The following is an 18,781-nucleotide window of genomic DNA, read 5'->3' as shown; positions in this document are numbered from 1 at the left end:
TTTTTTATTGGTCTTATGAAGTATTCTAATTTGTTGAGATAGTGAATTGGTGGGTTTTTGTTAAATGTGAGCCAAAATCATCACAATTAAAAGAACCAAAGACTTAAACTACTTCAGTCTGTGTGCATTGAATTTATTTAATACACAAGTTTCACAATTTGAGTTGAATTACTGAAATAAATTAACTTTTCCACGACATTCTAATTTATTGAGATGCACCTGTATGAACAACTTCGAGAATCCATGTACAATTTGAGCGTTTTCTTTTCTTTCAAATATCAACATGGAACTTGGACTGAACATGCAGAAAAAGAAAAAAAGTATGCTATAATTTTTGAGAAATTTCTGCATAACGGATTGTCCGTTTATGTTACAGAAGATAATGTAAATCTACAGAATTTTCCGTTTTAATGTTGAAGGAAATGTCCGTAAATTTAACAGAAAATGTTCTGGTAATTTTCTGCCTGTACATTATCCGTTTTTTTACGGAATTTCTTTTTTTACAGTGTATAATTACACTGTAACAAGGACACCTTAAAATAAAGTGTAACCTAATTTTCTCCTAGAGAATGTGCATATCTGAAATAAGGTACCTTAGATGTCCTTATTTTTTATTTTTTCATTTTTTTATTTTTTTTTAAAGTATATGAGTAATAAGTATATATTTTAATAAAAGAACTATACATTCACAGGATTTTTTTCCTGGGTAAAAATGGTCTTCATCGGAAATGTGCTTGACAAACAAACCCAATACTGACAATAAATTAAAAATACATGTCAAGTAACCATTACATCTTATCTTGAAATTCAAAAAACATCACTTCCAGAAATGTTTTACTTTCACAGTCCAATTCCATGACACATTTAACACATCTAATACCAGAGATTACAAAAAGGCTGCTTGGAATTAAAAAATAAACAAAACATAATCATCTACTTAAAATACTATTAACTTTGTTTAGGTGGCCCAGTCAATGGTGGATTTTCTAAAAAAATATATAATAATTTGGATTGCAGACAAAGCTCTGTATTTATTATGCTCATCTGAGAAATCCAGTGAGCACCTCATTTAACACAATCCCTCCAGCTAGTATAAGCAGCATGAAGAAAACCGCAAGTCCTCGACGGATAACGAGCTGTTTGGTGGTCAAAACCGCGCCAACTGCGATCTTTGTGCCAGCATCTGTTATTCCTCCTCCTTCACGGAGCCCTTCCACATCTGTGTTTGCATCTGTTTGGCCTTCTTCAGTGTGCTGGGATTCCTGTGATACTTCTGTACAAGGACAAAGGACAATTTTATTAGTTAACAGGGAAAGTCCAATTTGTTCATTTTTCATACACCACAGACAGAAAATACCTTCTGTGCAGCCCTTATTTTCCATAGCGTAAGATTCATCTTTAGTCTTAGGGGCTTGTACACCTGCTCTGATCAAGGCCTGAAAATAAAAATATAAAGACTTAAGTCATTATCTATCAAAACAGAATATAGATGTGGATTAAGAAAATAGACCCACCTCTTGAGTTGCTTTTTTCCAATCCAATTTGCAAATGAGGATGATAAAGAACAAAGACTGTAGGAAAACACATCCAAAAAACCCAATCCACAGACCTAACAATTGAGAAAAGAGGCAAGAAAGGATGGATGGATGAATTCAGCATGGTAACTGAGTTTAACCCTCTAATGCTCCTAAATTACGAGTCACACTTGTACTCCTTGGCAGTTAAAGTGAACAAACACCTTGAGTGAAACTTTTTTTCAATTAAATGAATGTTTTTGGTTCAATATTATTTTTATTTAGTATTTGTATTTTAAGGGGATTTCAATAAAATAATGCAATAACATTTGTGTCTATTTTGTACTCATCATGTTTTAGAATTTAACCCCTTCATTGCTGTATATTTTTCTGCATCATTGTATCCCAAAAAAGTGTAAATACAAAGTTCTGTAATGAAACTCTAGATGGCACAGACTGATAGGTGCTTAATTCAATCTGCTAGTAAACAACTATTACTATTAAAATCTTGCTCTTAACATTCAAATACTTGGCCAGTGTTGGCTGTAGCAGTTTGCAGAGCGCTTTCAGAAAGCATCTCAAATCTTTTACTCCATATCACTCTGCATATTGTGTGGTCTGCTTATATAAGCGGCAGCATTTACACAATTGTGTTTTTGCAGCAGCAAGTACTCTATAATATGTAATTGTTCTCTGTGCCGACTCTGCTACAGATTTGAGAACAGGTTAAAATGAAATAAGCATTGCTTGTATACACTATTAACTGGGGTGCATCATATTTAGCCGTATGACCTCCTATATGGAGATATTTTTGTTGCATTATTCCAAATAAATAGATCATGATTCACAAATAAATGTAAAGAGATTAACAAGAAATAAACATATTTACAAATAAATCTTAGAGTTTCACAAGAAAAACATTAATTAAATTCACAAATAAATAAAATTAGATTTAAATCACATTCACAAATATCTTTTTTTGTCACAAACACAACTTTGCCTGGCATTCATTTGTGAATCGTGTCCTGTGCATTTGTGAATTGCTGCACGCATTTGTGGATTCTGAAACATTTCTAGCATCGCACTGACACATCCACAAATGTGTGGACTCCACCCATCATCTACTCCAGCTAATCAGATAATAGCCACTCTTCTGACCAAGTCGTGGTCAGAAGCATTGGCTCAAATTTCCTATTTGAGCCAATGCAGATGAATTATTAATTGCTGCACGCATTTGTGGATTGCAAATCTCATTTTATTTATTTGTGAATTTAATTCATGTTTGTGAAACTCTAAGATTTATTTGTTGATCTCATTTAATTTATTTGTCAATATGTTGATTTTTGTTCATCGCTTTACATTTATATGTAGATCATAATCTATTTATTTAGAATAATGCAACAAAAATATCCCCATGCTCCAATGATGTGTTCATTTATTTCCAAGGGCAATGTTTCATTATGCTCCTGTCATTTATTTATCGCTTCTAATGGCTTTTCACTTATTCAAATAAGAAGATAAAGGGTTATGTCAGTGACAATTACAAAAAAATAATTACATTTTGATTCTTGCTCAGGTGTTTGCTGGGTTTTCTTACCTCTATCAGCCTGCAACGTGATATCTGCTTGTTAACGACACATTTCTAGACTAGAGTCAAGCCATTCAGCGTGGTAGCCCAGGCACACATTCAACATTCAAAGTGTTTTTTTTTTTTGGCCAAAAGTAACTTGAGGGGCACCAGAGGGATGAAAAAGTATTTTGATTACACAGAGGTTGTTCAAGTGTATTTAAGCAAAGCCACTGGGAATGTTTCTATTTCACCACATTAAACTCTTATGTTATCATGTGGCTTCCCAGGCTTGAATGTGTTCGCAAGACACCTACCGATTATGCCCATGCTGAGAGCAAACATCAGAGACACTCCAGTTGGGAATCCCACAAAATAATATCCCACAATATTACAAAGAGCACCGAGCAGCTGCTTTCCAGCACCTCTGACAATGCCACCTGTAATGCCCTACAGATAGAAAAAAAATATATATATCAGACATTGACAATATCTGAAGTGAATACCAGAAATAAAGATTGAAAGCAAAATACAGACATCAGAATATAACCACACACTTTATACCAGTGATGTAATAAACAGAATTTTACAAATAATGTCTAGAGTTTTAATATTTTATGCAATTTTGCTTCACAAAGTAAATGCATATTTACAGATGTTCAGATATACTGGAAAACAATACTTTTTTTTTCTAGTGCAAAATTTTGTTCAAATATTGGACAAATTAAATCTTACCGCAGTGGCATCAAATAAATGAAAGAAGCCATACATGATCATGACCTCTGATACTCTGAACACTATCTCCCTATAGAGAGAGATAGTTTAGTACACAGATCAGATATTAATTGTTAAATGTTTTAATGGCCACAATTACATGCTCCCAATACGATTCCAAAAATGAATATTTATTCAGAAGATGGGACTTCTTTACACAAGCTGACATACTACATGTTGCAGTTTCTCCTTTTCATATTAATAGAAGTGTACCTTCTTGGTACTGTATTCTTTGAATATACTCAATATCCAATGTAAAATGTTATATTGCTTTTTAGTGTAATGCAATCTGAACAGTAGATTTCTGTAAACACTTACTCTTCTGTGGTAAAGATGTATCCAATAATATCTTTTGTACTTCCAAATAAGGTTGCAACCACACAAGAAACAAGCACTAGAAAAAAAATAATAAAGCACACCATGAAGGTTAACCAAAACCAGTAACCATAAACCAATAATAACTATATAAATGTACATTTTTATAATAAACAATGTTCAATTATGCAATTTTTCTTTGAAACATCTGGGCATCTTAAGCATCAGTTATGACAAAGCTGTTGATGAACAGATCACATACGTCCACAGGCTAAAGACACTTTGGCAGACAGCTTGGCTTGTTCTGTGTTTCCAGCTCCGAGTGCATTTCCCACCCTCACACTGGCTGCCACAGCAAATCCCAGTGGAAACTAAAAGGTGAGAATAATAAGAAACTGAATGACAAAAGAAAACAACTTATGTTCAAGCTAATCTGTCTCCTTTAAACAAAGGAATTAAAGTATAATTTATCACAGATGTTCAGAAACAGAACTTGTTGCTGCTGTAATTCTTCTAATATCATATTTCAACAGCAATGATTTTTGTCTTTTTTTTTGTATTTATTATTAAAACTTTACAAACTGTACATATACAGTATTTCAGTTATTTCTGGGGCCAGATATAATCATCTCAATTAAAGAATGGGTTACGTCTGTGGTTGCTTGGCAACTGTTACAGATTTTAAGTTAAACCTCACACAAACCTCTTTCCCATGAGGGAAAATCTGCATCGTCAGTAAAGCGGTATAGGTTATGCAACTGCATTCCTGTGCATGCTCTTCATACAAATATGCAATATTACAGCTTTCAGGATCTAATACTTTGATCATTTGTTCAATTTGATATATATTACAGTGAGTTGTTTAAGAAAAAAAAAAAGAAATAAAAGGCTGGTGTATTTAGTTACAATGTATGATCTGGTTGCTGTTACCAACCCATGTATCTGTTTTCACCACCCATGCAGAGGATAACAAAATAATATTTGCTAATGAGAAATGATACTTTAAGTAATGTAAATAGTGAATGTGGAATAACAGAAATGAGGCACTTCTTAGTTCCACAGTTCTGTCAACAGGTTCCAATTTCAGTTTATCTTTTATATGAACGTAATGATAACCTAATATATTGACCCATTAACCATTAGTTTACCATTAATCATTAGAACCATTAACTAGTAAAAAACTGGTGCTGTTGGGTCTGAATACCCCTGAAATCAGCACAAGTGTACAGTTTTGTTTTTGTTACAGGTTAAGCCAACATTTGTACACCTACCATATATGCAATAGTGGCCAGCTCATACACAACAGATTGGGCTCCTAGCTCAGTCTCACTGATTAGCCCTACAACAATAAAATACATCAAGATCACAAATATATTCATGACTCAAACAAATATAATTACATAAAAACAATAACATATCGCAAACCTGCTAGGAATCCACCAATCTCATATGTCCACCACTCCACACATAGCATGAGCATGCTGGGAAAAGCCAAGCGAATGAAGGCACCCCACTCCTGCAGACAGTCAAGAGACCAGCCTAGGAAACATGGGAAAAATACACACATTTATATATCAGACTAATTAACAATAAATCAAATACCAGATTTATTTATTCAATAATAACAGATGAAGATTGGCAAAAAAGATATGACGTTTCAACACTGAGTACCTATGAAGGCAGTATGTTATAAAATGAACATGACTCATCAGAAACATTTCAGTGAACTCTCCACCACATCATCTTAAAAAGTCACATAGTGAACAACTTTCTGGTCAAATATTAAAAAAAGAAAACAACATACTTTGCACCAAGACATAAAACGGTTACATATTTCTCCCGTGACATAATCACCTTTGAAATATTTATTTAATGTTAAAACTATTTTTAAAAGGTGAGTAATTCATGGAATAATAAAACAAAAAGATTAAACTATAGTAACATTTAAAGGAACACTCCACTATTTTTGAAAAAAAAAAGGCTAATTTTCCAACTCCCCTAGAGTTAAACAGTTGAGTTTTACCGTTTTGGAATCCATTCAGCCGATCTCTGGGTCTGGCGGTAGCACTTTTAGCTGTAGCTTAGCATAGATCATTGAATCTGATTAGACTGTTGGCATCTCGCTCAAAAATGACCATCGAGTTTCGATAATGATATTACGCCATGCCTGAAAATAGGCTAACTTCTGTCAACATAACCAACGTGACCACCTGCTTGCACAGGGAGCGTGCTGGGGACTATTTTCAGGCGCTGCGTAATATTATTGCGCCTGCTGCACCCATAGTATGGCAGCAAAGTTCCTTGGTTATAATGCCGGAATGAGAGTATAGTTCCTAGCCATACCGGCCTAGAAAATCGCAACTTTTCATTTTCCGTCGGTCTTAGTACACGATGTAACTACAGAAGAGTCAAGTTTTAAATAGGAAAAATATAGAAACTCTTTGGTCATTTTTGAGCGAGATGCTAACGGTCTAATCAGATTCAATGATCTATGCTAAGCTACAGCTAAAAGTGCTACCGCCAGACCCGGAGATCGGCTGAATGACTTAGAAAACGGTAAAACTCAACTGTTTAACTCTAGGGGAGTTGGAAAATGAGCCTATTTTCAAAAATAGTGGAGTGTTCCTTTAAACATTTCAAAACTAGTTTGTAGTGAAAAGGCATGTGGTGAAAATACATTTACCAGTCACATTCCTTGACTCTTTTAAGTTTTGAATGTCATATTGCACTATAAAACAGAGCAAATCTTTTGTGTCCTATATCATAAACCATACACTCAAATAACCCAACCAAATAAAACAGTCACCATCCCATGTGGCTTTATGCAGGTCCTTCCAGCGGATGTATACGTAGAGAAACACAGCTAAGAAATACTGGGAAATAGTGTTTGCAGCAGCAGATCCTCTGTGAGTTCGAAAAAATGAGAAAAAAAACCCCACACAAAACAATAAGTTATTGCGACCTCATTATTACTTTTAAGCCTTGGTTCTTTAGAAATAAATGAAAACAAACTAAGATCCATGGAAACAGGATAAACAGAATCTAGACAGCTTCTTACGGCACACCAAGATCAAGCAGATGAAGGAAGATGTAGTTTATTAAAGCATTGAGGATGTTTCCTGCTGCTCCTGTGATGACCTGAGGCCAAATAATACCCTAAACAAACAAAGAAAAACAGACCATCATACTGAAAAAATTATAACATTAAAATTATTTTTATTCAAGTCAAAAATATTATTTCATATCTAAATCACTCATATCTAAAACACACACTCGCATATATTTTATTGCTTAAATCAGGTAAAAATAGCTCTTTAAGGTAACAATTGCTGGTTCCCACTTTTTACAGTGTAGGCTATATATGAACACTAAACTCAGGCAAAATAACAATGGAAAAACATTGCCTGGGTTTACCTGATTTTGAAGATACCGTCCTTGCAGCTGATACATAAAGGCTGCCTGAAAATAGTTTTTAAAAGTCATATTGTGGAACATATAGTGGAATAGCTTTTAATGTATTAATTATTCATAGTTATAGTGGAAAATTTTAAAATGTTTAATGTGCCACTCACAGGCAGAGCAGGCATGAATATTTTTACATAGAGTTGTGACAGACTGTTGAGAGAGAGAGAGAGAGAGAGAGAGAGAGAGAGAGAGAGAGAGAAAATAATCACACACAGTTAAAGAAGCTTCACTGACACAAACTGTAGGTCCATGTGACTGTCACATGCCCAAATTATATGACATTATGTTTAAACCAACTTATTTCACAATACTTCTGTAATTTACTTCCATTAAAATATCCTGACAACTAGTGTTTTATCAGCAGATTCAGGTACGTTTTGCTAAACAGGAACATTATTTAATGCATGACATCCAGTAAATGCTGAAAGTGTCAGACCTGGCCACACTGGGACTCTGTCGGACAGCCAGCAGGATGGGCTCGGTGTTAATGAGCAGCGCCCAGCAGGGGAAACAGGCCAACAGGAGGATGAGAATCCCTCTCTGTAGTATCACACCCACCCGCTTCAGATTATTACTGCCAAACGTCTGGAGGACACAATTCAATTCAAATGACACCTGAGTACAAACGACACTCACATGACTGAACATTCACTATCAGACCTGAGAGATGAGTGTATCACATGCAGATGCCAATCCAGAGCCGATGGAGATGCCGGTCACATTAATAACCTGTGAGCAAAAAGGATGTATTTACAAACACAATGAGAGATTTAATGATTGCCATAATTAAGTTATTTTGTGAACTCACAGCAATAGCCAGAGCCACACTGGCCAGTTCTGTTTTCCCCAAGTGTCCACAGAACACAGTGCTGATAAAGCTGATCAGAAAGATCATCAGCTGAGATATAAACTGCATGAAGAGAGAAAACCTTTTTGAGGATGTGATAACAACCACAAGACATTGTCACTTTATTCATAACACTATATTATATATGTCCCCTATTCTTGAGACAAAACTGATTACAGCCACTACTGACTAAGTATTTGATAATTATTTTACATTATTCTGCTAAACTTACTATTCATTTACATTCAGGTGCAACCTCCAGCTTATTTTTTATAAACAAGTCTCAGAAAATGTGTTTATATAAATGAATCTATAAACGGACAGACAGACAGAGAGACAGATAGACAGATAGATAGATAGATAGATAGATAGATAGATAGATAGATAGATAGATAGATAGATAGATAGATAGATAGATAGATAGATCGATAGATCGATAGATAGATAGACAGATAAACTGAATTAAATCCATCTATTTTTAAAGATGCATATTTATGTTATTATGTCTTCTACAAAATTTAAAGTGTGATCTCATCATGTCTATTGCTATTATGTTAAAAAAACGTATAATTTATTTGCATTATTTTGTTTTATTGTCAAGGTTAATTTTCCATTCAAAGAAATAAAAATTTTGAAATTTACAAAACGTTTTTCAATCAACACTGAATTAAAATCATCTCAATATATGATTAGTAGATTGTCTACAAGCAAAGTTTAAAGAGCCTTTAAAATCTATACACTTTTCACACTTACCACTGGTCCAGCCAGTTTTAGCAGCTCTACAATTTCTTCTTTATAATTCACCGGTAACAAACTCCGGAGTTTCTTTCGACATCCTCCACAAACAACCTGTGAACTTGATGTTGACTGATCATCATCACTTTTCTCCGGTTTTGAGTGCCAGTGTATCTGGGTTACTGTATTAATACTGTCCATTTTCGTTATTTCTAAAGTCTTTGACACAAAGCAGCTTATATTTGGTTACAATACAGGACAACATCTGCATGAAAGATATTGTGCTAAAGGTCCATTGCAGGGAGACGTCTGGGTGGATCTCAAAATGTGGTTGTAAGTTTAGCCCTGCCTGCTGAACTCCACGAGGTTATTACATAAACAGAAGTCACTGCATGCTTGGGTCAGGTTTCATTAAAGGGGCAAAAGCATTTAAACAGAAATTTCAATAGAGACAATTGAGACTGTGGAACTTCATTCATTTTTTGTTTTTATATATATATATATATATATATATATATATATTATTCAGCTTTTAATACACTGCTAATTTCAAGTCCTTACACAAGTCATTTTAATTTTCTTACCAAGAATGCTGTTGAGAGCAAATATCAGGAACACTGAAATTGGGAATCCCACAAAATATCCCACAAAAAGAGCACCAATGATTTGCTTTCTATCACCTCTGATAATGCATATACAGTAAAATAGCCAACAATTGAAAAGAGAGAGCGAGAGCGAGAGACTGAGAGAGAGAGAGAGAGAAAGAATTTTATTTTAAAAATTCTGGAAAATACAATGAATTATAAAAAATTGAGAGAGAGAGAGAGAGAGAGAGAGAGAGAGAGAGAGAAAGAATTTTATTTAAAAAATTCTGGAAAATACAATGAATTATAAAAAATTGAACGAAAAGGTAAAGAAACATACTTTTATTTTTACACAATAATATGTATTCTGTAGTACAAACAGCATTTTTTTATTACAATCGGATTGTTATAATGGTATAATTATAATTTAGGTTTGTCAAAAGTTAACTGTATGTAATTTATTCAACCTTCAATGAACAGGAGCAGCTGTGGCTGCTTATTTATCCCCACAGTTTTCTCTGGTGGGACAAACAAACGTGTTCACGATAGCGCTACGACAATGGCTCGGGCGTGACAATGCCCAATGTGAAAATTGGGTGGGGGGGGACAATGACATGGGCGTGAATTCCTCTGTTTGTAAACAAGGCACAGAGCATCCAGGTTCTTTGTCAGAATACCAATTCCTGTGTCAGCTGCACCACATGTATGTGTCATGGTACACTCATGAACGCGTGGTGAAGATTGACACAGAAGAGAAGTTTTGTTTTCTTTGCGCACAAAAAATATTCTCGTAGCTTCATAACATTACGGTTGAACCACTGATGTCACATGGACTATCGTAACGATGTCTTTACTACCTTTCTGGGTAGTCTGAGTAGTTGCGTTGCTGTATATGCAGGGTCAGAAAGTTCTCGGATTTCATCACACATTTCTTAATTTGTGTTCCAAATATAAACGAAGGTCTTACGGGTTTGGAACGACATGAGGGTGAGTGATTAATGACAGAATTTAAATTTTTGGGTGAACTATCCCTTTAAGAGACCCCTGCAAGTAAAATTTTTTTTATAAATCATCACTTATTAATTCATGACTAACATTAGATTGAGGTTTTAGTTGGCAAAATGTTAAAAGGCTAACAGCTTTATAAATAAAGAAGCAAACTAACAAAATGATAAAAAAAATTTATTAATCCACTTATCTGATGAATTTATGATATTTTATTAATTTTAACAATTTAGATTTAGTTACAATGTAACCAGCCCATGTGGCTCCTTCACCAGCCAGGTAGAGTATAAGATAACAAAATATTATTTACTAATGGAATCCAATGCCCTAAATACAACATTAAACATAATAAAATAATAAGTATTGGCAGAATGAAGACAAACAGAAATGTTCTGTACCTTCAGGGTTTCAATTCAATTTATATGCTAATATCTTGACCCAATGTCCAGCACACAGCTTGTGTTGTTTATGTTTGTAAAGATACTGAAACCAGTGTAATGTTCATTTTTCATGTTAAAGGTCATGAAAACAGGCATCTAGGGGAACATTTTTATTATTATATATGTAATGCTGCCTAGTTGATACAATTAAATAATAATAATAATAATAATAACAACCTGATCTGTCATGACTCATCAGAAACTCTTTCATTCAGCTGAATCATCTTCAAATCATCTTAAAAAGTCACACAGTAAACTGCAATCTGGTCAAATATTAAATAAAGGAGATCATACTGTGCATGGGAATTAAAACTGTTACATATTGTTACTTGGCCAGTGTCTGAGACTTCACTGACAAGGTAAAACTGAAAAATATTCTGATTCATTATGTATGCATGTATTTATTTTTTAATTTTTGCAGTTTAATTACTAGTGAAAATTGATAAGACACAAGGGCAGGGAAAAGTACATGGGATAGAAACAGGAACATGATGCACCTTTTACAATATGGAACACAAGCTCTCACAGACACAAATTATTCTCTTGTTACATAATTAGTTTACATCCCTTTGATTTTTAATACCGTGTTCTTACCTGAATGATCCACAGCTGTGTTTTTTTGTTTAGTGATACTTGTTCATGAGTCCCTTGTTTGTCCTGAACAGTTAAACTGCCTGCTGTTCTTCAGAAAAATACTTCAGGTCCCACAAATTCTTTGGGTTTCCAGCATTTTTGTGAATTTGAACCCTTTCCAACAATAGAATTTTGAGATGCATCTTTTCACACTGAGGACAACTGAGGGACTCGTATGCAACTATTAAAGAAGGTTCAAACACTCACTGATGCTCCAGAAGGAAAAACAATGCATTAAGAGCAGGGGGTGAAAACTTTTGAACAGAATGGAGATGTGTATTTTTTATTTTTTTTTGCCTAAATATCATGTTTTTCATTTAGTACTGCCCTTCAGAGGCTACAGAAGATAGTTACACGTTCCCCAGGAGACAAACTAAGTTAAATTTACCCTGATCTTCAAATTCAAAAAGTTTTTCAACTCCCACCCCACCAGGAGGTAGGTGTGTCACTGTCAAAGTCTACAATCAAGAGAAGACTTCACGAGAGCAAATACAGAGGGTTCAACACAAGGTGCAAACAAGGCCAGATTAGATGTCTAATCTAAAAAAGCCAGACCACTTCTGGAAAACATTCTTTGGACGGCTGAAATTAAGATCAACCTGTACCAGAATGATGGGAAGGAAAAAAATATGGAGATGGCTTGGAACAGGTCATGATCCAAAGCATGCAACATCATCTGTGAAACATGGTGGAGCAGTGTGATGGCATGAGCATGTATGGCTTCCAGTGGCACTGGGTTACTGGTGTTTAGTGATGATGTGAAAGAGGACAGAAACAGCCGGAAGAATTCTGAAGTGAATAGGGATATACTCTCTGCCCAGATTCAGCCAAATGGAGCAGGAAGTTGATTGGACAGCGCTTCATAGTACAAATGGCCGATGACTCAAAGCATACAGCAAAAGCAACCCAGGAGTTTTTTTTACGTAAAAAAGTGGAATATTCTGCAATGGCAGAGTCAATTTCCTCACAACCCGATTGAGCATGCATTTCACTTGCTGAAGACAAAACTAAAGGCAGGAAGACCCACAAACAAACAACAACTGAAGTCAGCTGCAGTAAAGGCCTGGCAAAGCATCATAAAGGAGGAAACTCATTGCCTGCAAAGGATTCTCAACAAAATATTCAAAATGAATATTTTATTTATGGTTACATTTATTTGTCCAATTACATTTGAGCCCCTGAAAATTGTAAATGTTGTATACAAATATATAACATTTTATGTTATATATTTGTTCAACCCCTTAAATTAAAGCTTAAAGTCTGCATCCTATCTTGATTGTTTTATTTCAAATCCATTGTAATGGAGTATAAAGGCAAAAGCACAAAAACTCAGTCAGTTAGTGTCCGAATGTCTTAACTAACAGGACCTCTGTAGTTGTCAAGGTTTTTTTTTTTCCCCTGCAAAGTTTTAAAACAACAGAATGGGAGAAGAAAACACATCTACATCAAATACTATTACATTTGCTTTTTTTTTTTACATTTTCAATACCTACAAATCCCTGAACTTACTATACTCTGAGAAATCCAGTGAGCACCACATTTAACACAATCCCTCCAGCTAGTATAAGCAGCATGAAGAAAACCGCGAGTCCTCGACGGACAACCAGCTGTTTGGTGGTCAAAACCGCGCCAACTGTGACCAGTGCAACAGCATTTGTTATTCCTCCTTCTCTTTTACTGAGCCCTTCGAGGTCTGTGTTTGCATCTGTCTGGCCTTCTTCATTGTGCTGGGACTGCTGTGGTACTTCTGTTCAAGAATGAACAAAAGACAACATAATCAGTCAATAGACCAAGTCCATGATGAAAGACACTTTTTTTTTTTTGACCACTGAGGTCATCATACAACAGACAGAAACTACCTTCTGTATAACCCTTATTTTCCATAGCGTAAGATTCATCTTTGGTCTCAGGGACTTGTACACCTGCTCTGATTAAAGCCTGAAAATAAGAAGATAAAGACTGCAGTCATCATCTATCCAAATAGACTATATAGATGTGGATGAAGTAAAATGTCTCACCTCTTGAGTCGCTTTTTTCCAGTCCAGTTTGCAAATGAGGATGATGAAGAACAAGGACTGTAGGAAAACACAGCCAAAAAACCCAATCCAGAGACCTAACAATAAAAAGGTATTCAGCATGGTAATGTTGTTTATTGGCTGTTACAGTACTTATATAGAGCAATAGAGTACAGCGTTAAATAGCTCTGTCACTACAAATGGCATCAGGACATAAAGAAACCTGTTATCTACACTCTTAAAAATAATGGTTCTTTATTGGCATCTATGGTTCAATGAAGAAGCTCTAACATCCATGGAATCTTTCCATTGCACAAAAGCTTCTATTGAGAAGAAGTTTCATCAGATTATTAAAATGTTCTTCACACCAAGAAAAATATATTTTTTTAAGAACTCTTCACTGAAAAGTTCTTTGGGGAATGCAAATAATTCTTCGATGACATCGCTGAAAAAACACCACTTTTTAACCCTTATTTTTAAGAGAGTACAATGGAAAGGCATTCAAATTAAAATAAATAAATGTCTCTTTGGGTATTCCACGTTTGAAAGAAAATCATAGGGTGAAGCATACATTTTTACAAATTACAGCTTCCTATTTCCAATATTTCAAAATTATGAAGTAGCTTTAATGTAGCAATCCACTTTATTACCAATTATGCCCATGTTGAGAGCAAACATCAGGGACACTCCAATTGGAAATCCCACAAAATAATATCCCACAATGTTACAAAGAGCACCAAGCAGTTGCTTTCCAACACCTCTGACAATGCCACCTGTAATAGCCTACAATCAGAACACATTTGGATGATCAAAAAATGGACAATATCACAATGGATTCACAATATGTGTGATATACAAAGAGCAGGCCACTTGAAATTAATAATTCTAATGCTATGAAGCTTTATGTTTCCTTCCCAGTCCATATATCTCCAAACAAAAAACTTAAAAGATGACAAGACTATTTTTCAAGCATACAAACTTTGTTTAAAGAACATTAATAAACTTACCGAAGTGGCATCAAATAGATGAACAAAGCCATACATGACCATGACGTCTGATACTCTGAGGACAATTTCCCTGCAAGACAGAGAGTTACAGAGCCAATAAAGGCGAGTTTCTCAATATTTTTTTTGCACCCTCAGATTCCAGATTTTCAAATAGTTGTATCTCGGCCAAATATTGTCCTATCCTAACAAACCATACATCAATGGAAACTATTTATTCAGCTTTCAGATGATGTATAAATCTCAATTTCGAAGAACTTGACCTTTATGACTGGTTTTGTGGTCCAGGGACATATTTAATGAAAAACCAGTCACACAATCAACAGAAACCGTAACATAATTTCAACATTGTCACGTGAAACACTAGAACCGCCACGGGGTAAACTTTGCCCGTTTTTAAAACGTACATATATATTATGTTTTATTTTTAATAAAACATTAAAGTCTCCCAGTCACTGACTTTTACTAAAATTGTGTGATTTACAATCCACTGTTGTTAAAAACATTTATACCTATAAGCGTTCAAAATTTGGATTAATTATTTAATTTTTGTTTTGCCATTTCTATCGTTTATTGTTCGCTTCTGTGTTGCTATTTATTCTAGTCTGCCTGTTTCCTGAAGAAAAAAAATCCGATCTGAAACAGGCTAATGAATAAAACCTTCTTTTTTTTAATTACCCGAGTTTACTGGTGTTCTTCTTGTATAATTAAAATTATAAATGATATAACTAAACAAATTAATAATTAATTAGTTGAAGCTGTGCGCTTGAATTTGTCATGGCAACATCAATGTGGTGAATTATTATTGCTCATTATTGGCTATTTTAGTAATTTAAATAACATAGGTTATCTTAATATATTGATTATTGACATTGTATTATAATAGCCTGTTACACCACCCAAATATGTATTTACTTCCTTCTAATTCTGTTGTCAGTGTGCAGGCTTGTTTAGCTTAATATTGACAGTTATGAAAAGTGACTGTGTAGCCTGCATAAAAAAGTTTTGAACATAAAACAACAGGACAAAAATATAGTTGATGACTACACATAATCATTTCATGACTCTAGACACTTCTTTGTGAAGACAGTAGCATAATACAGTGAAATAATATGTTCTTTACCCATTCAGAAACAGCTGTCATGTGCGTGGGTAAAATTTACCCGCTGGCGGTTTTATGTATACAGCGACCCCTGGCGGTTCTAGTGTTAAAATAATAATAAAAAGCCCTGTGAGATAATAAGATCACCATGTGGACTACTATTAACAGTAATTCTGGTAACTTACTCATCTGTGCTAAAGATGTATCCAATAACATTGTTAGTACCTCCAATTATGGTTGCAACCACACAGGACACAAGTACTAGAGTAGAAGAGAAATGAATCAGGTATTGAAAGAAAATGACTGTAAAACATCACTGTATGAGTAACAATAATATTAGAGTTTTTTAAATCACTTTGGTACTTTCACAAGTAAGGTGTATATTTTCAAAACTCTTAGTACAAAAATCCAAACAGATCACACTTCGTTAGTCATTACTTTCAAAACTGATCTCATGCAATTATAATTCATTACAATTATGTTTTCAATCAATATAATCATTTTTAAAACAAATTAAATTAAATTATTAAATTAAAACAATGTTGTACTTTTAACATTCAGAAGCAAACAATGCAAGATACATGTTTCAAATTATCTTTGTTGATGAAATTATTACAGTAATTTGGGCAATAATTGTCATGTTAGAAAATACACTTAACATTACCCAACTTGGATAACTCACATAAAATCCATAATGTTTGTAAAAGTATTTATCCAGTATGTTACTGTATCAAAAGGTGTGATGAAGGTACGACATGGCCATACGTTTTTGTTCAGGAACAGAGTTTACTGAATGTCCTCACTGTGCAGTATGACTGAATCTATACTGTAGCTGAATTTTTCCGATGAAAGGTGAGTTATAGTAATGTGCAGTCTCTACCATGGTAATGCCTCTATATCACATGGCATAATGTAATGTAAAATGCTGTATTTGATGTCATCTGTCTCCCTTCTTCTGATACATCTCTGATAAGTTTGTCTCCCTTGTATCCTGCTGTATGTTCACAAATTGCAAAACATACAGTTTTACAAATTAGGATGTCCTCACAGGGAGGTTTTTCAGTGATTTTGTCAGGCTTTGCTCACTTCTGGGTACCAATTTGTCCCCAAACTATTGTTAAGTAGGTACACACACACACACACACACACACACGCATGTAGGCATGCACACACAGGTATTCCTATCATTATGGTGACATTCCATAGGAGTAGTGGGTTTTATACCCCATACACTAACCCTACTCCTAAACCTCCCCTCCCCCCCATATCAATAGATGCACAAAATGGTTCACTGATTAACCATTAAGATGAGTTAGATTAAATAATAGACAAATGTATTGAATGAGAAGACATGCAAATGAAAAGTTTGATAGTAAGAGCTTTATGAAAGGCAGTTACTGTGAATGAAACATTTATATAGATGAAACACTTATTTTGTGCGAAAAGGATAATCTGTGATTTTGTGTACTGTACTAAGACAATTGAAAATATGCTAAAATGTTTGAAAAAAGTGCACTTTTGATGATTTGTTGTGATATTAGTACTAAGAGTTCTGAAAATGTAACAGTTGCTAGTGAAAATAGCGAATAAAAAAGTAATACTTTGTTTAATTTCAACAATAATTGATGTAACATGTTATTTTTGATATTGTCACAGTCTTCAGCGGGTGTGCCCAGGAGGGCCACCAGATGACTGTGTTCTGGGAGCACATGGCTTGTGTTGTGTTTGTCTGTTGCCATGTGCTCTCTCCTGTCTATTGTCTGGCCCCTCCCATCTTGTTACCTCGTTATTGTTTTAGTTGCTCCACCTGTGTCTCCCTCGTTAGCCTCCTCGTTTGGTTACTATTTATTCTCCTTGTGTCTGTCATCCTGTGCTGATCCGTCATTTCTCATTGTGTGTGTTTTTCGTGTCTGCATGTGTGCAGCTTTAGCTCTGCCTGTCCGTTTTTCCCCTTCGGGGTGGTTTGAGTTTGTTTTGGTTTCGTTTTTTACTAAAATAAAATACCATTTCTCCAGCGATTGAGTCCTCGCTTCATCTCCCCGCACGCACCGTGACAGATATTGCACTGATATATCAGCAGATTTCCAAATAATTAGACTGATTCAGCATCATTTAAAGCTGTTGAAATGACCACTTACGTCCACAGACTAAAGACAGTTTGGCAGACAGCTTGGCTTGTTCTGTGTTTCCAGCTCCAAGTGCATTTCCCACCCTCACACCGGCTGCCACTGCAAATCCCAGTGGAAACTGAATGACAAGGAGGAAACAATGACTTTGTGACCAATGGCAAACTGGGCTACTTTTTGGCACTGTTTTCTCTGTAAATATATTTTAAAATGCAATTTATTCCTGTGGTGGCAAAGCTGAATTTTCAGCAGCCATTAGCTCCAGTCTTCAGTGTCACATGGAACTTCTCAATCTAACTTCTAACTTCTAAATCTAATATGCTGATTTGCTGATAAAAAAACATTTATTATTATTATTATTATTATTATTATCAGAGTTGAACACAGTCATGCTGTTTATTTTTTTTTTTAAATTTATGCTTTTTGAGCATGCTTTTTGTTTAGGATTTTGAAGTTAGGGTTGGGTTTGTTTCCGGGACCAACAAAAGAGGTTGATCCAGTCAGGAACAACGCTGACAGTACCATGTACATAATGCTGGCCAGTTCATAGACGACAGACTGAGCCCCAAGCTCGACTTCACTGATGAGTCCTGCAATAAATGTGTAGGGGGGGGGGGGGGAAAAAAAAACAAATTTTTAACAAATATGTAAAATT

The 18,781-nt window shown here is 34.9% G+C and overlaps 2 protein-coding genes across 2 annotated transcripts in view; both read right to left on the bottom strand.

Moving 5' to 3' along the window:
- Positions 1 to 707: 707 nt before the first annotated feature.
- Positions 708 to 9,523, bottom strand: LOC107599236 (multidrug and toxin extrusion protein 1). Its single transcript, XM_016290770.1, has 17 exons — positions 9,236 to 9,523; positions 8,444 to 8,545; positions 8,296 to 8,364; positions 8,072 to 8,220; positions 7,743 to 7,785; positions 7,585 to 7,629; positions 7,229 to 7,326; positions 6,977 to 7,074; positions 5,596 to 5,709; positions 5,442 to 5,509; positions 4,433 to 4,541; positions 4,174 to 4,249; positions 3,817 to 3,886; positions 3,399 to 3,531; positions 1,515 to 1,609; positions 1,358 to 1,436; positions 708 to 1,273 (listed from the first exon to the last, which is right to left on the bottom strand). Exons 1-17 carry the CDS (start codon positions 9,416 to 9,418, stop codon positions 1,041 to 1,043), a joined length of 1,764 nt encoding a protein of 587 aa, XP_016146256.1. The 5' UTR covers positions 9,419 to 9,523; the 3' UTR covers positions 708 to 1,040.
- Positions 9,524 to 13,232: 3,709 nt separating this feature from the next.
- Positions 13,233 to 18,781, bottom strand: part of LOC107599264 (multidrug and toxin extrusion protein 1-like) — an 8,336-nt gene continuing 2,787 nt past the window's right edge. Inside the window, exons 10-18 of the mRNA XM_016290808.1 lie at positions 18,649 to 18,716; positions 18,139 to 18,247; positions 16,186 to 16,261; positions 14,902 to 14,971; positions 14,545 to 14,677; positions 13,898 to 13,992; positions 13,739 to 13,817; positions 13,394 to 13,626; positions 13,233 to 13,277 (exon numbers count right to left, since the gene is read on the bottom strand). Of these exons, the coding sequence (XP_016146294.1) occupies positions 13,233 to 13,277; positions 13,394 to 13,626; positions 13,739 to 13,817; positions 13,898 to 13,992; positions 14,545 to 14,677; positions 14,902 to 14,971; positions 16,186 to 16,261; positions 18,139 to 18,247; positions 18,649 to 18,716 (908 nt within the window). The remainder of the gene's footprint in view (positions 13,278 to 13,393; positions 13,627 to 13,738; positions 13,818 to 13,897; positions 13,993 to 14,544; positions 14,678 to 14,901; positions 14,972 to 16,185; positions 16,262 to 18,138; positions 18,248 to 18,648; positions 18,717 to 18,781) is intronic.

Source organism: Sinocyclocheilus grahami, unplaced genomic scaffold (assembly GCF_001515645.1).
Source record: "Sinocyclocheilus grahami isolate Dianchi unplaced genomic scaffold, SAMN03320097.WGS_v1.1 scaffold263.1, whole genome shotgun sequence".
NCBI classification, from domain to species: domain Eukaryota; kingdom Metazoa; phylum Chordata; class Actinopteri; order Cypriniformes; family Cyprinidae; genus Sinocyclocheilus; species Sinocyclocheilus grahami.
The sequence above is the reverse complement of the archived record's forward strand: the minus strand, read 5'-3'. Positions and strand labels throughout refer to the sequence as shown.